The 18,210-nt window shown below is 38.7% G+C and overlaps 1 protein-coding gene and 1 long non-coding RNA gene across 5 annotated transcripts; one reads left to right on the top strand and one right to left on the bottom strand.

Annotated features, from left to right (window-relative positions):
- Positions 1 to 397: 397 nt before the first annotated feature.
- LOC146684921 (uncharacterized) lies at positions 398 to 935 on the bottom strand. Its single transcript, XR_014917214.1, has 2 exons — positions 609 to 935; positions 398 to 477 (listed from the first exon to the last, which is right to left on the bottom strand). It is a non-coding gene; the product is annotated as an uncharacterized LOC146684921 (long non-coding RNA).
- An 83-nt stretch (positions 936 to 1,018) lies between these two features.
- Positions 1,019 to 18,210, top strand: LOC146684920 (mitochondrial carrier homolog 1-like). Of its 4 annotated transcripts, none has more exons than XM_085444307.1 (14): positions 1,019 to 1,201; positions 1,506 to 1,622; positions 1,799 to 1,945; positions 5,774 to 5,858; positions 5,942 to 6,048; positions 7,783 to 7,842; positions 8,748 to 8,805; positions 10,445 to 10,496; positions 10,628 to 10,687; positions 10,779 to 10,872; positions 15,477 to 15,524; positions 15,610 to 15,677; positions 16,549 to 16,624; positions 17,253 to 18,210. In XM_085444307.1, exons 2-14 carry the CDS (start codon positions 1,605 to 1,607, stop codon positions 17,316 to 17,318), a joined length of 939 nt encoding a protein of 312 aa, XP_085300433.1. In that variant the 5' UTR covers positions 1,019 to 1,201; positions 1,506 to 1,604; the 3' UTR covers positions 17,319 to 18,210. The 4 variants fall into 4 exon arrangements, with proteins under 4 accessions (XP_085300433.1, XP_085300432.1, XP_085300434.1 ...); XM_085444306.1 differs by having other exon boundaries at positions 7,780 to 7,842; XM_085444308.1 differs by lacking the exon at positions 1,506 to 1,622 and having other exon boundaries at positions 7,780 to 7,842.

Here is an 18,210-nt window from a genome sequence, read left to right as displayed (position 1 = left end):
CTACTGGACGTAAAAATAATAGCTGGCATGAATTTGAAGAGTGTGGCATTTTGCACACAGCCTGTAAATGTCAACAACAAAAGGAGTGTGTAAAACATGTATATTGTAGTGATGGCAGTATACTGTGTATATTTATAGTGGCAGTATGGGAAATGATTATTTGGAAATGCTTGAAATGGAAATGATCATTTACTGTGAGGTGAGGTGTGGTTGGGGTGTGGACAGTAGTTGTGCTTTTGTAACGTTGAGGTATGGACAGCTACACACTGAGGCTTTGAGCCTCAGTCCTGCCTGTTCACATTTTATTCTGTAAAAACTAAATTTTCACTGCTTTTATGACCTTTTTAGTGGGGAGAACATAGCTAGGATTTAATGATTTAACAAATCTTTTGAATCCTTTGTCCTCCACAATGCTAAATGGCTGGGAGTCCTCAATCACCATGCTGACCAGGTCTTCATCTATTTGAGATTGTTCTCCTGAGGAAAGACAATAAAGACAAAGCACAAATATAAATATCACACACGTAACTTATAACAGTTGTATAATATTGTTATATCATTTAGTAACATTACTGCATGCTATATTATCATTGCATTTGATGGCTCACCTGGTCTTGCTCCACAATCGGTGTTCCTCTTATTCTCATGCAAAGCTCTGTAGTGCCTAAGCATGGATGAGGTGTTGTTGTTATATCCCAGCTCCCTGGCACATAGCAAACACTTCACCTTGTACAAAAGTCAAGACAGCTCAACATAAATTGTATTGCACCATCAGTATCATGACAATACATCTTCTGTAGAAATTTACATACCTTGTTGGGAGGAATAAAATCAAAATGTTCCCACACAGGGGAGGACATCCTCCTCTTCTTAGCTGGCTCCATTCTCTCCTGACTTTCTCTCCTCACTCTCATAAACCTCCAAACGGTCTCCAAACTCTCTTTAACCGCAACTCTCCATCAAACACCCACATTTTTGAATGAAGTCTGAGGGGTTTATATCGCTGTCATATCTTGCGGCAAAGTTCGAACCACTTCATGAACCAGTCACGTGGTACAGCCGGGCAGCGAGGCTTCGGACGTCATCATTTTCAGCTCCTCCCATAAATGAAGCAAGCCTCGATACGCGCTTCGCGGAAACGCCCCCTCCATTACTCGACACACGCTCCGAAGCCTCGATACAGAACGTCCCATCACTACATGTATGTATGTAATTAGAAATGACCATATGCATACAACGTTTTTTTTTGGTTTTTGTTTTTTGTGGTTCCTGATTTCGTCAGGAATATTTAAAAAATAATGCATCATTTTAAAAAAAAGAAAAAAAAGAAAAAGAAAAATACTGCTACTAAAATAAAATAGTGAGAAACAGCGAGATTAAGTCCATCCAATCGGCTTCTTCTAGATCCAGAATTCAATTAAGCACTATAAGAAAAAATATACCAGTTTATACGTTTTTAACCAGCATGCTACACAAGCCTTTCAATATTTATTATTTATTTCTAGAATTTAAGGCAGACTACCCAAGAGGCGCTGTTAATCTCTGTCCACGCTGACAGGAAGCTCTCTGGCTGTGGCAGATAAGAAGTACACGCACGTGTTTTTATGACTTCACGAGTTTTGGTAAGAGATAGCTATTTTTAGACAGAATACGTTGTGAAATCTGCTCTCACTCACGCCTGCATTTTACTCACTAGAAAACGTCTCCACTTAAACTATTATTCTGAAAAGCGGAAGTTGTTTTTGTTGTTTGATACACAACGCTAATGATTCGTCTCCCTCGTTCACGGTAACTAAAGATGGAGTCGCCAGAAAACCTGCATGGTTCAGCAGTCGGTGTCGCGCAGGATGCTACACCAACCACCGTGGACACCGCAGTGTTTCTGCTGGGAGCGGGTGTAACAACCCTCACACACCCGCTGCTGTACGTCAAGCTGCTAATACAGGTAGCCGATGTAGCTAGCTAACAGTCATCATAGAGGCTGAATATGAATATACAGCTTCCGTGCTGTTTTTGGAAATATGTCAACTCATGCTTCTATTTACTCATTTAGCTTAGCAGTGAAATGTAATCGCTTGCTGTGGGTTACATTTATAACCGCTATGGGCAGAAGAGTCTATAGTGTTGTCTTGTTTTCCTCATCGATACGAAATTGCGTTTGACTTTTAAATCCGAGCCTCACCTCAAAAATACTGTAAATCTAAGCAGTTATTTCTGCTCCGTCGAACCATTTACAAATGTACTGTTTATACAGGTGGAAAGCTGCAGTCAGCTGAGACTGAAGATGCCACTAATGTTTCTCCCACTAAAACGTCCAGATGAACAGAATAAACTTTTTAGGATTTCCTTACCTGGATGATGCATCAAGACATTCTGTTGTGCTCATTCTGTAAAACCCTCCAAACTTAGAATGAACATCCAGCATTGTTTTAAACACTGAAAATGTATTGCAAAAGCTGGATGACAGGAAAAACTATAAGCCCCGAGTCCTGTAGTCAAAGACTCTGATGGCTCTACTGTGAGGTCCGTTTTCCATTTTCTCCAAATTTTAAACACACTTGACTTGGAACAAGCTACATCTTTATTTTGGGGCCATGCTTTTGTTTACTTAGCCAGATGTTACAACTTGTTAAGGTCTGCAAGCACCCTCTTTTCACTATTTTGAATAATTAGGTATGTATATATATATATATATATATATATATATATATATATATATATATGTATATATGTATATGTGTATATATGTATATGTGTATATATGTATATGTGTATATATGTATATGTGTATATATGTATATGTGTATATGTGTATATGTGTATATATGTATATATATATATGTATATATGTATATGTGTATATATGTATGTATATATATATATATATATATATATATATATATATATATTAGGGGTGCAACGATATTCGTATCGATATTGAACCGTTCGATACAGTGCTTTCGGTTCGGTACGCATATGTATCGAACAATACAACATTTGTAATTTATTTTATCAATTTTCCTTCTGACGATGCTCTCTGTGTTGAGCGCTCAGTGAATCTGCATTCGACTACTCCGCCTAGGCTCGACAGTGTGTATATATGTATATATATATATATATGTGTATGTATATGTATATGTATATGTGTATATATATATATATATATATATATGTGTGTGTGTGTGTGTATATATGTATATGTGTGTGTGTGTGTATATATATATATATATATATATATATATGTGTGTGTGTGTGTGTGTGTGTATATGTATATAGATAGATGTGTATAACTCCCTGCTCCCCCCTGCGGGTGGTCTATCCTTCAAGCTCGGATCCTCTACCAGAGGCCACTTCCTTTATCTGTTGGTGGTACATACCGTGCTGGGGCCTGTCCTTCCATGATTTTATGAGAGAGATAATCTCTGAATAATACTTAAATCTATTAGCCAGAACTAACCAACCAAGTCGGTGATGCCATGTGGCACAAGATGGCGCTAAACGTGTTCTGCTTTTGAAAGCAGGTCTCCTAAATGAACCTTTACTCTTGTAGTGTTTCATGTTCACTTTAATTAAAGCAATGTGATTTGTTTGGGGCCTCTTTAATGAAGCCAGTTCTTAAACATAAAATAGCTTCGATCCACTGCAGATGCTTGTGATGGACGACCTGTCCAACGTGCACTTTGGGTGTCACTCTGTGACAGCTGGGTTGAACTGCGTGGACTGATAGTTTTGTGTCACATCTGTAGTTTGAGGATGTGCTTTCAGAGTTTTTACTGTGTTTTACTTTATTCAAATCAAGGTTGGTGATTCCATAACTTTTGATAGGACTGTAGACTGTACACCTCACAGTCATTAGATTTCAGCGATCGCCTGTGAAATATTTTTGAACTCATGTGCCCAACAGCTCTCTTCACCATCTGTATTTAAGATTTATTTAAGTTTTTTTCAGTGCAGACTTTAATGTGAACATGCTGTTCTGGCACACTGATGTCCAAAAACGTGGAAATTTTACACTGATTTTTCTTCTAGCTTGTCATCTGTAAACCACATCACTTAACATGATTGGTCCTTTATTGTGATTTTTGCCTCTAAATAACAGCAAAACAAATTTAGTTGTTCTACACTTTATCTAGTTATTGGTGATTCTGCTTTAATCGTCTTTCAGGCGTCAGAGCAGATGACATTGAAGGAGACATGAATCTGCTGGTTCAGGATAAATATAGATTCAGTAAAATCATAATTCATGTTGGCAGTAATGACACTGATCACATCAATTGGAGGTCACTACAATGAATATTGAATTGGTGTGTAACTTTGCAAAGCAGTGTCAAACAGTTTTTTTTCTGATTAAATCCCTTGAATTAGATTATCTAATGAACCCACTCTGAGCTAATGCTGAGTTTTCAGATCTTGTGAGGAAGAAGGTTGGAGAGACAGTGAGCACAACTGGATCTGAAGATGTACTCATCCTTTTGTTCCGTGTTGATTGGAAATCCAGATCCTAACCCAAACCCGGATTCTTTCATCTAACACCGGAAAAATAAGCAAAAGGGTAAAAAACAAAAACAAGCCAGTGTGCAGGTTCACAGTGTGGACAGCATCCCAACATCCCTTTAGTGTCTTTGCTGGAATTTTCAACTGTGAACTGTTCCAGTCAGCTTAACTGCTTATCTTGCAGAAGACAAAGGGATAAACCCTGAATCTCTTCTTCACCTAATTTTTATACCTCTGTTACAGAATGGCACAGCTTCTCAGGTGACATCTGGCCTCACCCATTGTGACATCCAGTCATGTGGTTGACAACTGATCAGCCACCCTTATCATTCTCTCTCTATCTGTTTGACTTTTCCACATAGCTGATATAAACCAAAGTTTAAACCTCCATCCACCCATTTCCTTCTGCTGATCGAGGCAGCAGCCTAAGCAGAGAAGATCGCACACAAACATTTGTACAGAATACACAGCACACTTACACACTGTATTTAAGAAGTCAGACGTCCTTTTAGATTAGTGCCTCGTTGGTGTCACTCACTCCCACACACGTCACATCTTTTCCACACACACATGAACACTTACTTTCCAAGGTTGTTTCTACACAGCTTCTCAGTAAGAGGACTGTGATTGGAATCATTGTTATAGATTATATTTTCTTATTCACGATATTGGTCAAAGCTACACCTGATTAGACTCTGATTAGCTTTAAGCTATAATTAACTATCAGCAAAAACACATGTGTTATGGTTCAACACCTGATTCAGAGTCACACTGCTGCAGTCGTATGCAGACGCTAATCTGCACGGGCCAAATCTGGATCATGTCTGCAAAAATCCAGCCATGAGAATAATTTTCATACTCAACCCATTTCTCATTTGACATATTAGTCAGACGTGTACTTTGTTTTATGTCTTGATTAAGAATAAAGCTGATTTACTATTAGCAAAAGCACATCCAGATAAACTGGTTTTTATTGAGGGCGGCGTTTTTATTCCAAAAGGCAAATTGATGACACGTTGCTGAGATGGTCATCTTTCTTTAATTTCATCTCATTCAGTGTTTACATTTTTTACTCTTTCATTTTGGCTCATTATGTCTGTTTTTCAAAACCTGAATTGTTCTGTCTGTCACTGATTTAAAATAATGATTTAAATGTATTTTGGTCAGTTGTTTAAGTCGTCCAGTCTGTTCTTGGAAAGCAAACACCCGAAGCTGTAGTTGAATAAAAGAAAATGGTCATGTAGAGAATCTGTTTAATTGAAACTGCTGTTGTCTCCAGGTGGGACATGAGCCTCTTCCCCCGACTGTGGGAACAACTATGTTTGGAAGGAGAGTTTTATACCTGCCCGGCTTTCTCTCTTATGGTGAGTGAAGTGGGATTAATGGATGACTTATCGTCTAACTGGACAAAGCATGAACATTTTACAGGACATGAATTTGTTTTCAGCGCAGCATATTGTGAAGGTGGATGGAAAGAGAGGACTTCTTCGTGGCCTCTCACCACGTATTGTATCCAGTGCCATCTCTACTGTGGTGAGGAGCAAAGTTAAACAGGTAAGCAGGAAATGAGATTAAGATGGTACAAAGGGTACAACCCTTCTTGCTAAGATGAATAAGCAGATGTTTCTCTATAGCTGGATCCATCAGAGGTGCCTGTATAAGTCATTTGAATTAGCAGTTCTGACAGTGTGACCTCCATCAAGAATCTCTGTGATTCAACTTGAACTTAACATTAAACTGTTAAAACTGTTAAAAATTCCCTTTGTTATCTTTAGATTTCAACCTGGACAAGCTGGAGTATTGTATTGATTGTAACTCTTTAAAATCTGAAAGATAAAGAACAAAAACGGAGCTGCATATGTTCTATATGTTCTATTGCAAAGGCTTATACAGAAGCACAATGATGATAGCCAATGATGAGGGCACGCTCTGTACTTTACACAGAGTGTGGGAACCAAACTGTTAAACAGCTGATATTAGACTTTCCTTACCAGCCTTCGTATTAAAAACGAATACGTATAAACACTACACTCTGACTTTTCCCATACTGCAGTGTTACTGAATTATTACTTTAACATGCTGCTGAATGTTTCACGTCACAGTGTTTCAGATACAGCACAGGGTCACTGTGCTTATATTTATGTGGCCCCAGCAGGGCCATGCTGCAAATAAGATTTTGCCCTGTGTATTTAAATGCCTCTAAAACAAGAGGCATTTGCCAAGTGTGTGAAGATTACAGGCACTCGTCTGACACTATACTGCACTAACACAAGTACAGTTTTATGAAATGAAATCAAATTGTCATTGTTTTCCAAAAACCTGTGGATGGAATTTAAGATGATTAAAACTCGAGACATGCCTGTGGTCTCAATGATCTGTAATTGGCTGAAACAGCTCGAACAGGAAGTGATTTATTTACTGCCACCTTATTATTAAAGCTAAATTAATAATATTCAGTGTTGAATAGAAACCTTGGGTTTTTATCGTTCTCCTGTATGAATCACTAACAGCAAGCTCTCCCAGCTTTGCAGGCTGCTTTTGTCTGGAGGAAAGTCTCCTGAATCAGTGGGATGCCATTTCCAGTGTTTGTGTTCCCTTTTTGTTGTGATGTCCTGACAGAGGACAAGTTATTTCAGGTTTCATGCCAATGTTGTGCTAATGTTTTGGGGTTTTTTTTCTTTAAATAATATTTTTAATTTGGTTTTTATTGCTGCTCAGTGTTGTTGTCATTACTGGTTCAGTTTTTGACAAAAGCACATTCAAAGCTTTTTCCCATTCAGTGAATTTTCATAATGATAATAATCCTCTGCTGTCACATTGCTGTAACATATGGATTTTCAGCCAGGGCACAGTTTGATAGCAGAAGTGTTACAATAGGAATCAATTTCAATTCCTTTTTATTATCAATTAATTCATTTTTGCCTTTCATGTAAACATGGTCTGTAATTTTCTGTAATCTTGCTGCAGTTTGTAGTCAAAATATTAGTGAAGTTCAAAGGACTTACATGTTGTTTATTTGTTACCAGTTACAAATAAGAACAGCTGATGTGCTTGAATAGGCCTTTGAGAGATGACAGGCAGTAAAGTGTAATCACTGTGCTCACGCATATGATTTTATTTAAAACATGCATAAGAATTTGTGGTTCTGCAAAAATAAACTTGGGTTTTTAAGTGATTGTGCAGGTGGAGCTGTAGATGATTGATGTTGTCGATGAATGTTATGTTCTTTAAATATCTGATTACACAATAGTGTGTTTTGAAGGGTAATCGGAGTTCTTTGTTCAGCAGATAGACGTCCTGTTTAAGAAGGGCGACCAGCAGAATTCACTCAGGAAAGTGGTCAAAGAGGTGAGACAACTCTGTGAGGGCTGTTCTTCACTTCTTTCATTTTGAGTGTAGCTGAACTGATGTACAAATGTTTCCTTATTCATAAGTTGTGAAAAAGACAGAATACGATGATTTGAAAATCATTTAAGCCCTAAATTTAAAGGGTAAATGGTTCAATGATGATCAGTATCAAATGCTGTAACTGATAGATTTGGTTTTATTTGAAAACAATATTGGATCCTTTTTGATTAATCAATGTATTTCCAGAAAATTGTGAGGGCACAGCGTAAAACCTGAAATGTGGTATCATGCCACAAAATAAAAACCTTGCAAAACATCTTAGAACTAGTTACTACAAGTTTTCCACTACTTCCTACTGGACCTGGTTTTTAAGGTTTCCCATTGGTTTCCCAATTTGCAAATTAATGATCAAGAAAAATGACCTCAACGCCCACTGTCCGTCAGTAGTGCTAATTATAGTCATTATAAAAAAATGTAATATTTATAACTTTATACTGTTTATATATGGGGAAACCTGCCGTCATTTGCAGGACCGTAAATGGACCAAAAGCGAGTTGGACCTCCTTTTGCCTTCAGAATTGTCTTAATTCTTCATGGCAGATTTTCAACCAGGTCCTGAAAGGATTCATCAGAGATTATGTTCCTTAAAAAATGCCAAAAAGTGTCTAGAAACAACCTTCATCCCTAAAATACTTTTTTGAGAAACCAAATGTTGGTAGGGACCAGAAATTGTGCATAATTCCTGTTAGGAAGTTCTTATATTTTCCCTGGAATTTCTCTGGGCAAATTTGAGACAGGCAAGTGGTGATCAAGTGAAAAATCTGGAAAGCAAAGGATATTTGTAGACATTGTCTTGCTATTTCTGGCTTTGAAAAACGTTCTCTTTACATTGCTTTGTCTCCCAGACCTCACATGAGATGATCATCCAGTGCCTGTCCAGAGTAGCCACCCATCCTTTTCATGGTATGTCAGCAACCGGAAATGTTTATTCTGCCATGAAACATTTCTTTTGAGTAAATAAAAAAAGCTAGGCAGAGATTAGTAAAATAAAATAGTGCTGCAGTCACCTTACAGGAAGAGATTTCCTGGTTTGAACTCCAGCTCCTGAGCGTCCAATGGGTTCTGTGGCTCCGCCCACAATCTAAAGAGACGCATGTTTGTGAGTCTAAAGTGAATGTAGGTCTGAGGTAGATAAAGTGCTCAAAGTTTATAGAACAAAGCACTCTGTCAACATATGATTAAAATGTGACTGTATTCTAAATAAATGTGTGTCGTCAGTATAACTAAAAAAAGTACTGTGTTCTTTTTCTGTTGTTTTTAACTACTGATTAAGTATTTTCAGTGTTGGGAAGGTTACTTTTAAAATGTATTCCATTACAGAATACAGAATACATGCCCCAAAATGTATTCTGTAACGTATTCCGTTACGTTACTCAATGACAGTAACGTATTCTGAATACTTTGGATTACTTAATATGTTATCATGCTTTTTACAACAACGTGAATGTACTATTGCTGTGATTTATTACTATTACTGAAGGTCCGCGACTCCGAACTGTAGTAAAGGGACCTCTGACTAATACGGCGGGGTCCCTGTCGGCTCGTAGCCGAAAAATAGCTTTACTTTGTTGTGTGGGTCAACTTTTCTTGCGAGAGACAGAGAGAGGCGTTGAAAGGCTGCTCCAACGGAACTTATTGTTTTCGGAGGAAAACACGAACACAGTGTACAGTCGAGTCTTAATAGCTTACTTACAACTGGGCTCGTCAGGCTCTCTTCTTGGCTGAAGTGGTTATTATTATATTTACATGCTTCCAGCTCCCGTTTTTCCTCGATGACAACTCGTACCTTTCCACTCCCCTTTTTCTCCCTCCTTGCGCTCACAGACCCATAACGTGTATGGCAGTCCATTCTCCCTGCAACACGGACTACACTGAACATGATGCTACATTCTTTAGAGCTATGCTTGTAGCATTCTGCCTGTTAGCTTAGCACAACAACAACAACAACAACGAAAAGGCGCTCTCTCACCCAGGAAGCACACAGTCGCAGAGAGAGAGAGAGAGCGTAACCCTGTAACCATGGCAACCGTAACGCTGCTGCCTGGAACAACAGAACGTAGCTGTCAAACAAAACCCAAACAGTCCTGACCCGCGACAAAATGAAACAGGAAAGTACCGCAGTGTATTCCATTTATTTCAACAAAGTAACTGTATTCTGAATACCACCTTTTTAAACGGTAACTGTAACGGAATACAGTTACTCATATTTTGTATTTTAAATACGTAACGGCGGTACATGTATTCCGTTACTCCCCAACACTGAGTATTTTTAATTGAATTCTGTCTTTACTGCGTGCTTTGAAAATTTGTAACTCCTTTTAATGCCTGATTGTGAACAGTGGCCTAAAATGTGAAGGTAGTGATTTGAGTCGTCACATGAAGCAGGAATCTCATGTTGGACTAACAGACTTGTTTACATATTGAACTATTCTGAGGCATCAATCTTTGTTTGCAGTTTACAGTATGTAGCATGTTCCCAGTCCTCATGAAAGTGTTATGTTGTCTGAATGAAATGATCTGATAAACCTTTCTGCGTTGGCAGTTATGTCGGTACGCTGCATGGCTCAGTTTGTTGGCAGAGAAGTCAAGTATGGGTAAGACTTTGGTTTATACATAAATTTCATACAAGTGTTTTGTAGATGAAGAAAGTGGATTAAAAGAAACATTCTACACTCACATCTACATAAAAAAGCAAGATGATATTAAAGGTCTGTCTGATTTTTAGTGGGATGCTCAGCTGTATGGTCAAGATTTTCAAGGAGGAAGGAGTTGCTGGCTTCTATGTGTGAGTCATGCTTTTATTAGTACAGTCTGTCCTGCTCAGATATCGTGATCTTTCACCTCCAACCATCATAGCAGTGTTTGTGTGTTTGCAGTGGTCTCATACCGCATGTCCTGGGAGAGGTTCTGTTTCTGTGGTGTTGTAATCTCCTGGCTCACTTTATTAACACCTATGCTGTGGATGAAAGTGTAAGTCTGTCACCTTTACCTATTTCAACAAGCTTTGACAATAAATATAATTTTATAATAGTACTGTATTTTTATTAGGAAAACTATTGTATGTTCTAGGTGGGCACTTGAAGAGCATGTTCAACACCCGCTCTACCTCCTGAGCCACGCCTACCTTTGAGGTTGTGCCTCAGAAGGTAGAGCGCCCTTATTTTCCACAAAGCAAAAAAACAGAATTTAAAATGTAGTCAAAATGCAAAAATTAGATAACATTAAGTGGCTCAAGTGTAATGGACAGTACAGTGCAGTAAGGGGGATTAAACAATGGGAGGTTGCACACTTGACAGATTAACAGATGAATCTCTGTATTATACGTATTATCCTGTTCATGTGGTATCAAAGATTTCCTGTGTACATTCAAAAACATACCGTAAGAGCTACAATGTGACAAACAAAAGAGCTCTCATGAAACTTTAAAATTCCTGTCATAATTTAAAATCTGTTAATATAATCCAATTTGTATCCCTTCAACAAAATAAGACCAGATTCCTGTCAACGGAGCAAAGGCCCGGAAGTACACCGGAATATTATAACACTTAATTTAGAAAGAAATCTAAACTTTATATAAATGATTGCAAATCTTAGAAATCTATTTGGCCAATGCTGCTAATCATACAAAACACAAAATATTTTCTTAAAGTTGACACTGGCTATCCTGATGTGATAATGGACTTGCACTTATATAGTGCTTTTCTGCTCCACTTGGCCCATTTCCACACACACAATCTTACAAGTACATTTTTCTATGTCTGAGTGCTTTCTATAGAAAAATATATTTTTGACATCTGACGTTATTAGCCATTTCAGGGTCAAAACTCTTCTTTAAAGAGTTAAAAATGGTCTTTTATCTTCTATAAAATGATAGGTTTGGCTGTTCTCCCAGATGTTCCAATCAAATTTAACACTGAGGCATCCATGAAAAAGAGGATTCACAAGGTTCAAAGAAAGTTATCTCACTGAAAATGATATGCCATGTTCTGACTGAAGGATTTATAAAAACAGCTAAAAGTTGTAGCTCTGCTATCACTATGAATATAATACAAGAAACAAAACATTCTCATCTTAATGTAACAGTTGAAGTCTTAGTTAGTCGAGTGGTTCAGGGGGTTGGGAAGCTCATCTTGTAATCGGAAGGTTGTAAGTCTTGGTCGTATTGGTCGTTGTGTCCTTGGGCAAGACACTTCACCTACCACCTACTGGTGTTGGCCAGAATGGCCGATGGCGCGATATAGCTGCCTTGCTTCTGCCCCAAGGCAGCTGTGGCTAAAACTGTAGCTTGCCTCCACCAGTGTGTGAATGTGAGAGTGAATGAATAGTGGAATTGTAAAGCGCTTTGAGGATCTCGAAAAGCGCTATATAAATGCAATCCATTATTAGTCTGAGAGTCCTTTTTTTTTTTTTTTTCTTTTCTTTTTTAAAATTTCAACATTCAAATATTTGGCGTCTAGCGGACTGTGAGCCCATGGATTCTAATTACATCGTAAGGTTTTAAAAACTGAGCTTAAAAATGCAGTGCACATGAATAGTGCTAATAAAAAAGCAGAGAGGCCTACAGTGAACATAGATTATTTTTAAGGGGTTTTTTAGTATTGTTTGTATTAAAACAAAATACAAAGCATTACAATACATGAAAAAGACAATAGCATTAAAAAAGGAGGAGTTTGGACCCAGAGGCAGGGTTGTTACATCATCACTTAACAAGTGGATAGTCTCATAGACAAAAAGCTAAGCTAGTGTTTATGGCAGAGGTATTATTATCATCATCACCAGCTAGACAAAAGCCTGGGCTAGGCTAATGACAAAGTTGCCTTATTGCAAATAAACAACATACAGAAGAGGCACACTTGATACATGCAGACCATTAAGCAGTGTTGGAACACACTGTGGTACCATACGCTCGAAAGCATCAGTTGAACAGAAAGTAGTGTGATGGTACAAGAATGGTGAGAAAAAGGTGATTAACAATGGAAGAGAGACAGACCTTCATATAAATGTCGGTCTGTCCTACAGAGAAACTGCAAAGAAAGTCAAGGTGTCAGTGAGTTTAGTTTCCTTCAGCATCCAAAGGCTCAGAAACAAACTGACAGGAAGAGGTCTGCAGACCCAAAGACACGACTCAATCAGAGGACAAGTTTCTGAGAGTTAACAGCTGTGTGATAGGCGGCTGACAGGACAACAGCTTCAAGCACAGCTTAATAGTGGTCGTAGTAAGAAAGTCTCAGTTTCAGCTGTGAAGAGAAGACTTTGAGCTTCAGGTTTGACAGGACGAGTTGCAGCAAGAAAGCCAGACGTCAGAATAAGACAAAGAGGCTTGGCTGGGACATGAAATACCACCATTGGACTACTGAAGACTGGAAGAAGGTATTATGGACTGATGGATCAACATTTGAAACCTTGTGTTCATCACACAGGATCTTTGTGGTCGAGTAGGTAAAGGATGGTTCCACAGTGTGTGGTGTCAACCGTCAAACATGGAGGAGGAAGTGTGATGGTCTGGGGCTGTTTGCTGGATCCAGGGTCGGTGACTTGTACAGAGTGAGAGGCTCCCTGAACCAAAACACGTACCACAGCATTGTGCAGCACCATGCAGGACCCTCTGGTATGAGCCTAGTTGGTCAAGGCTTCATCCTACAGCAACATAAAGACCCAAAACATAGATCCAAGCTGTGCCAGAACTACCTCAGGAACAAAGAACAAGGTGGTGAGCTTGAAAACATGGAGTCCAGCACAGTCTCCAGACTTAAACCCCATCGAGCTGGTTTGAACTGGACAGAAGAGTGAACGCAAAGCAACCTACAAGGTCCACGTTTATGGGAACTTCTGCTACAGATATGGGAGAATATTTGATTTCTATTGTAAAAAGAAGCCACGACTGTCTTCAGCTGTTATATCTGCCAAAGAAGGCTACTCTGATGGGTTAAAGGTTAGAATACACTTTGGTCTATAAACTGATTCCATGATTTCTTTTTTAACTCCAATTACTTATTTGTGCTATGCTTTCATTTCAGAGTGCAATGAGACAATAAACTGCGTAATTTTCAATAAAGAACTTGAAAATGTGGTGTTCTAAAACTTGTTACTGGTAGTTTATGAGGATTGCTGTGAAATTTTAGCTTCATATACTAGTTGTCTTTTGCATTTTACCAGATAGGTTTATTTTTTTAATTACCCATTACTCAGACATTTTTATATATGTCTCCTATAATACATACAGTACATCTGGAAAGTATTCACAGAGCTTCATTTGTTCCACATTTTGTCATGTTACAGCCCTATTCATTGTTCACTGCAAAATGTTAAATACAATAACCTATAAAAGCAATTGCTTGAAATTCTTGCAAATTTATATTCATAAAGAGAAAAATATAACAAGTACTTAAATATTCACAGCCTTTGCTTAATACTTGAAACACCTTTGGCAGCAATTACAGCCTCATGCCTCTTTGAGAGTGATGCTACAAGCTTTGCATACCTATTTTTGGGCAGCTTATTTCCCATTCTCCTTTGTGGAACCTCAGCTGGGGAGCAGCAGTGCACAGCCATTTCTCTCCAGAGGGTTTCAGGCAGATTTCAGTCTGGGCTCTGGCAGGGCCAGACATTCACACAGTAGTCAGGCAGGTTCTCATGTGTCTTTTACTGAGAAGTAGGCTTCACCCTGGCTACTTGGAGTACAGGAATGGTTGTTTCTGAAAGCTTCTCCTCTCTCCACAGAGCAATGCTGGGAGCTCTTTACTAGAGTGCCCATCGGGTACTTGGGCACCTCCCGAATAAGGCCCTTTTACCCAGATCATGTAGATTGACATGGTCAGACAGTTCTGGTGGTTCCAAACGTCTTCCATTTACGGACAATGGAGGCCACTGTGCTCATTAGAACCTTCAGTGCTGCAGAAATCTTTCTGTAGCCACCCTCAGATCTGTGCCATGATACAATCCTGCCCCTGAGGTCAATTCCTTGGTCTTTATTGATTACAAAATCATCCAGTGATCTATAGTGTCCGGGTACCATGCACATGTTCATATGTCTTATCAATATTTCATTCCTCTGCAGCCCATCCTGTGAGAGTGGTGGTCCCACAGTAAACCCACTTAGCTTTTTCATGCTGATCCTTGCCAGGCTGTGAGCTCAGGCTTGGCCAGCAGACGTTCACCCATAAGCCTCTATCCTGTTCCTGGTGACAGGGTAGGATCCCCGCTGACCCTGTCCCGAGCAGGCTACATTGAACCTTTATTAGATTTATTATACTGCGTAGGGTGTCTGGCTCCTCACCCAGGACCAGTTTGATTTCGAAGACCCTACCAGTAGCAAATTGCACTTGACAACAAAGCTTCTGGGATTACTGGAGCACACAAATCCATCACCCTCACACACCAAAAACGAAAATGATGAATGAAAGAAAACGTGTAATACCGGTGTTTCAGAGACACTTGTATATGCTTACATGGTAATTTGTTGTTTATTATACAAACGATTGTAACTATTGAACTTTAAGTGCATTAGTTTTAGTTTCTGGAAACATGTAAATTCCTTCAATAACATTTCCCCCTCTCTTTACATTTCTTTGCAGTTCAGTCAGGCCTCTGCAGTGAGAAGCTACACTAAATTTGTGATGGGCGTAAGTTCTCTCTTCAGACCATGAAAGGTTTCTCCTGTATGTCATAATTCAGTAATAATGCAGTGTGCGTTTTGTGCCTCATTAGATTGCAGTAAGTGTCCTTACATATCCATTCATGCTGGTTGCTGATCTTATGGTGGTAAACAATTGTGGGTGAGTCATTAAGCTAAACACAGTTATGAACTTAAAATGTAATATTGATTTAAACCTGATGCCGTAGACTCTTTCAAGGTTTATAATTAGCTTTTTATCGCACTCATATTAAATGGTTTCAGCGATTGTTTTTTTTTTCTCTCACCAACTTGAAACATGATGCTGTGATTGCAGGTCTGTGGAATACAAAAGAATAAAAAGACAAAAGTTGCACAAACCTTCTGGAAAAGGTTAAATTTAGTCAACAAAGATTAGAGAAACTGGAGCTCATATCATTTATAACTTTTTAAGGGTAATTTCAATCAGATGGCAGTTGGATTCCTGATCTCATAGATTTTTTTCATACAATGATTAAGAACAAAGTGGTGAAATTCTAAATGAGGAACTTCCTGTTTTTCATATGACTGCCACATACATGTTTTCTAGCAGCTTAGATTTATATATATATACTACGAAGGAAGGGCTTTAGTATGTGCTTTCCAGGTTATGTCCAATAATTTCAGCAGAACTGAAGTTGTAGAAATATTTCAAGGACCACTGGTAGACAAAGGACAAGCACCAGTGCTCATAACAAAAGTTAAAGTTTTAAATATGTTTACAGATTCCTCCATGAACTGCTCTTGTGTTACCATGTAGGCATTGATTGGAGTCTGACAGCATTTCCAAATCACTAAAGATCTCGAAATCTGACTAATGTGAGGCTCATACAATAAATGGTTCATCATTTTTACACTTGAAGTTTGTCTCCAGAACAGGGGCTTTTTGTGCTACATTAAAGTCTTTATTATGTTTACAGTAAATATGCTTTTAATATTTTTTTGCAAAATAATCGCTGATGCTTCAGTCTGACTGCTGAGCTTTGTCTTGTCAGACTGGCTGCAGGACTTCCTCCTCTGTCGCCCGTCTTTAGCTCCTGGCTGCACTGCTGGAATCACCTGAGCAACAAGGTACACTCACTATGTCACATGGCATTTGATTCCTTAATGCCATTTTATTATTCCATGACCAATTCACTGGAACTCAAAATAGAGGTAATAGAGATGCTGATGGATGCAGAAGCTTTAGGAATGTTCAAATTAACAATCTGTAAAAGAAGGAATGCACTGGCTGGTTCAGCAACACCAAAAGGCCTGAAATACCACAGAAGACAACTGAAGAGGTAGAATTCTTCCTTAGATCAGAAAAAACATTCACAGTATGTAGCCATGTCAAGAAAGGAGGTAGTCGGTCTATCACTGTCAAAATCTATAATCAAGAAACACCTTTGTGAAGATAAATGCAGAGGGTTCACAAAAAAGTGGAAACCACTTGTACACTACAGTAGGATAGTGGAGAGTAAGCAGGACACTGCCTGTCAAATAGGGTGGAGGTAGTGATGCAGCATGTGCATGTATGGATGCCAAGGGAACAGGTCACTTGCTGATAGAAGTAGCAGGGTGAACTGCGACGTGTACAGGCCTATGCTCTCTGCTCAGGCAAAGCATACTGCAAAAGCCAGTCAGAAGACCAGAGCTGGAGTTCCCCAGTGCACTATATATTTTCCTATATTCCTTCTCTTTGTCTCCCTCACGCCAGGGTCACCTCTTTAGAGGATCCAGTTTCTTTTTCCGCCGAGTGCCCTTGACCTCCATCGAGGACTAACATGGTCATCGCCACCACCTGCTGGGATGTTCTTCACCTTTTGCTCAGAAACATTTTCCAAAGATATCGATCCCTTCCTTTGTCATCAGCCTGCTGTATCCATGTCATCAGCCTGCTGTATCCATCCAGACAGCTGGAGCAGCAGAACCTTTTTTGAAGTATGAGAAGCACATTCATTGTTATGATTATACCAGCTTCTACTCCTTTCCTCCCTGCTTCCAAACAATGCACCAACTATGGGCACCGTTTTGTTGCTGAGACTCACAAAGACATTTTAGAAATGATTCTCACATGAAATGATTTATTTGACTGACTTGCAGTGAGAACAGTACTTCCAAATTGCACCAATATGTTTGTTGGTACCTCTGCTATAGTCTGCAGCACTTTAAACATCTCTGGTTGTTTTAAAACTTGTCATTTTGCTTGATTTTAGATGTTATTAATCCACTCCAGTGTTGCAGCTGAACAGATGATCTGTTTTCAGTTTCTTTGCAATTAAAAACCTCTGTCTTTTTCTTGATGTTGCTCTTGCAAACTGAGTAAAGAGGTAATGCTATTTTTTTAAGTAAAAAATATTTTCTTTAAAAGAGGTTGGAGAAATGTATGAAAGTCAAGAAGCTCAAGATATTATATATGCCAGAGTCTAATAAAACGGAGAAATATGATTTTGAAGTTTGTACAATGTTTTCTTTTTTATCAGTCAGCCTTTAAACCTTTAAACCTGCCAATCGAGTGGTTTAAAAACCTGTTAACAGTCTGTTAGTTCTGAAAGCGTCCATGTTCGCTGATACATGTGACTGATAAATGAATTCTGCTTTATGTGTGTGACTCTAGTAACAACCCCACCTGCCTGTTTTTATTGATAAAAAATAAAATCTTTGCCACAACAGTG

This window comes from Copadichromis virginalis, linkage group LG20, assembly GCF_057382275.1.
Source record: "Copadichromis virginalis isolate Kocher_CV1m ecotype Utaka linkage group LG20, C_Virginalis_male_GT1.1, whole genome shotgun sequence".
NCBI classification, from domain to species: domain Eukaryota; kingdom Metazoa; phylum Chordata; class Actinopteri; order Cichliformes; family Cichlidae; genus Copadichromis; species Copadichromis virginalis.
Note: the sequence above shows the minus strand (reverse complement) of the source record. Positions and strands in the feature narration are given on the sequence as shown.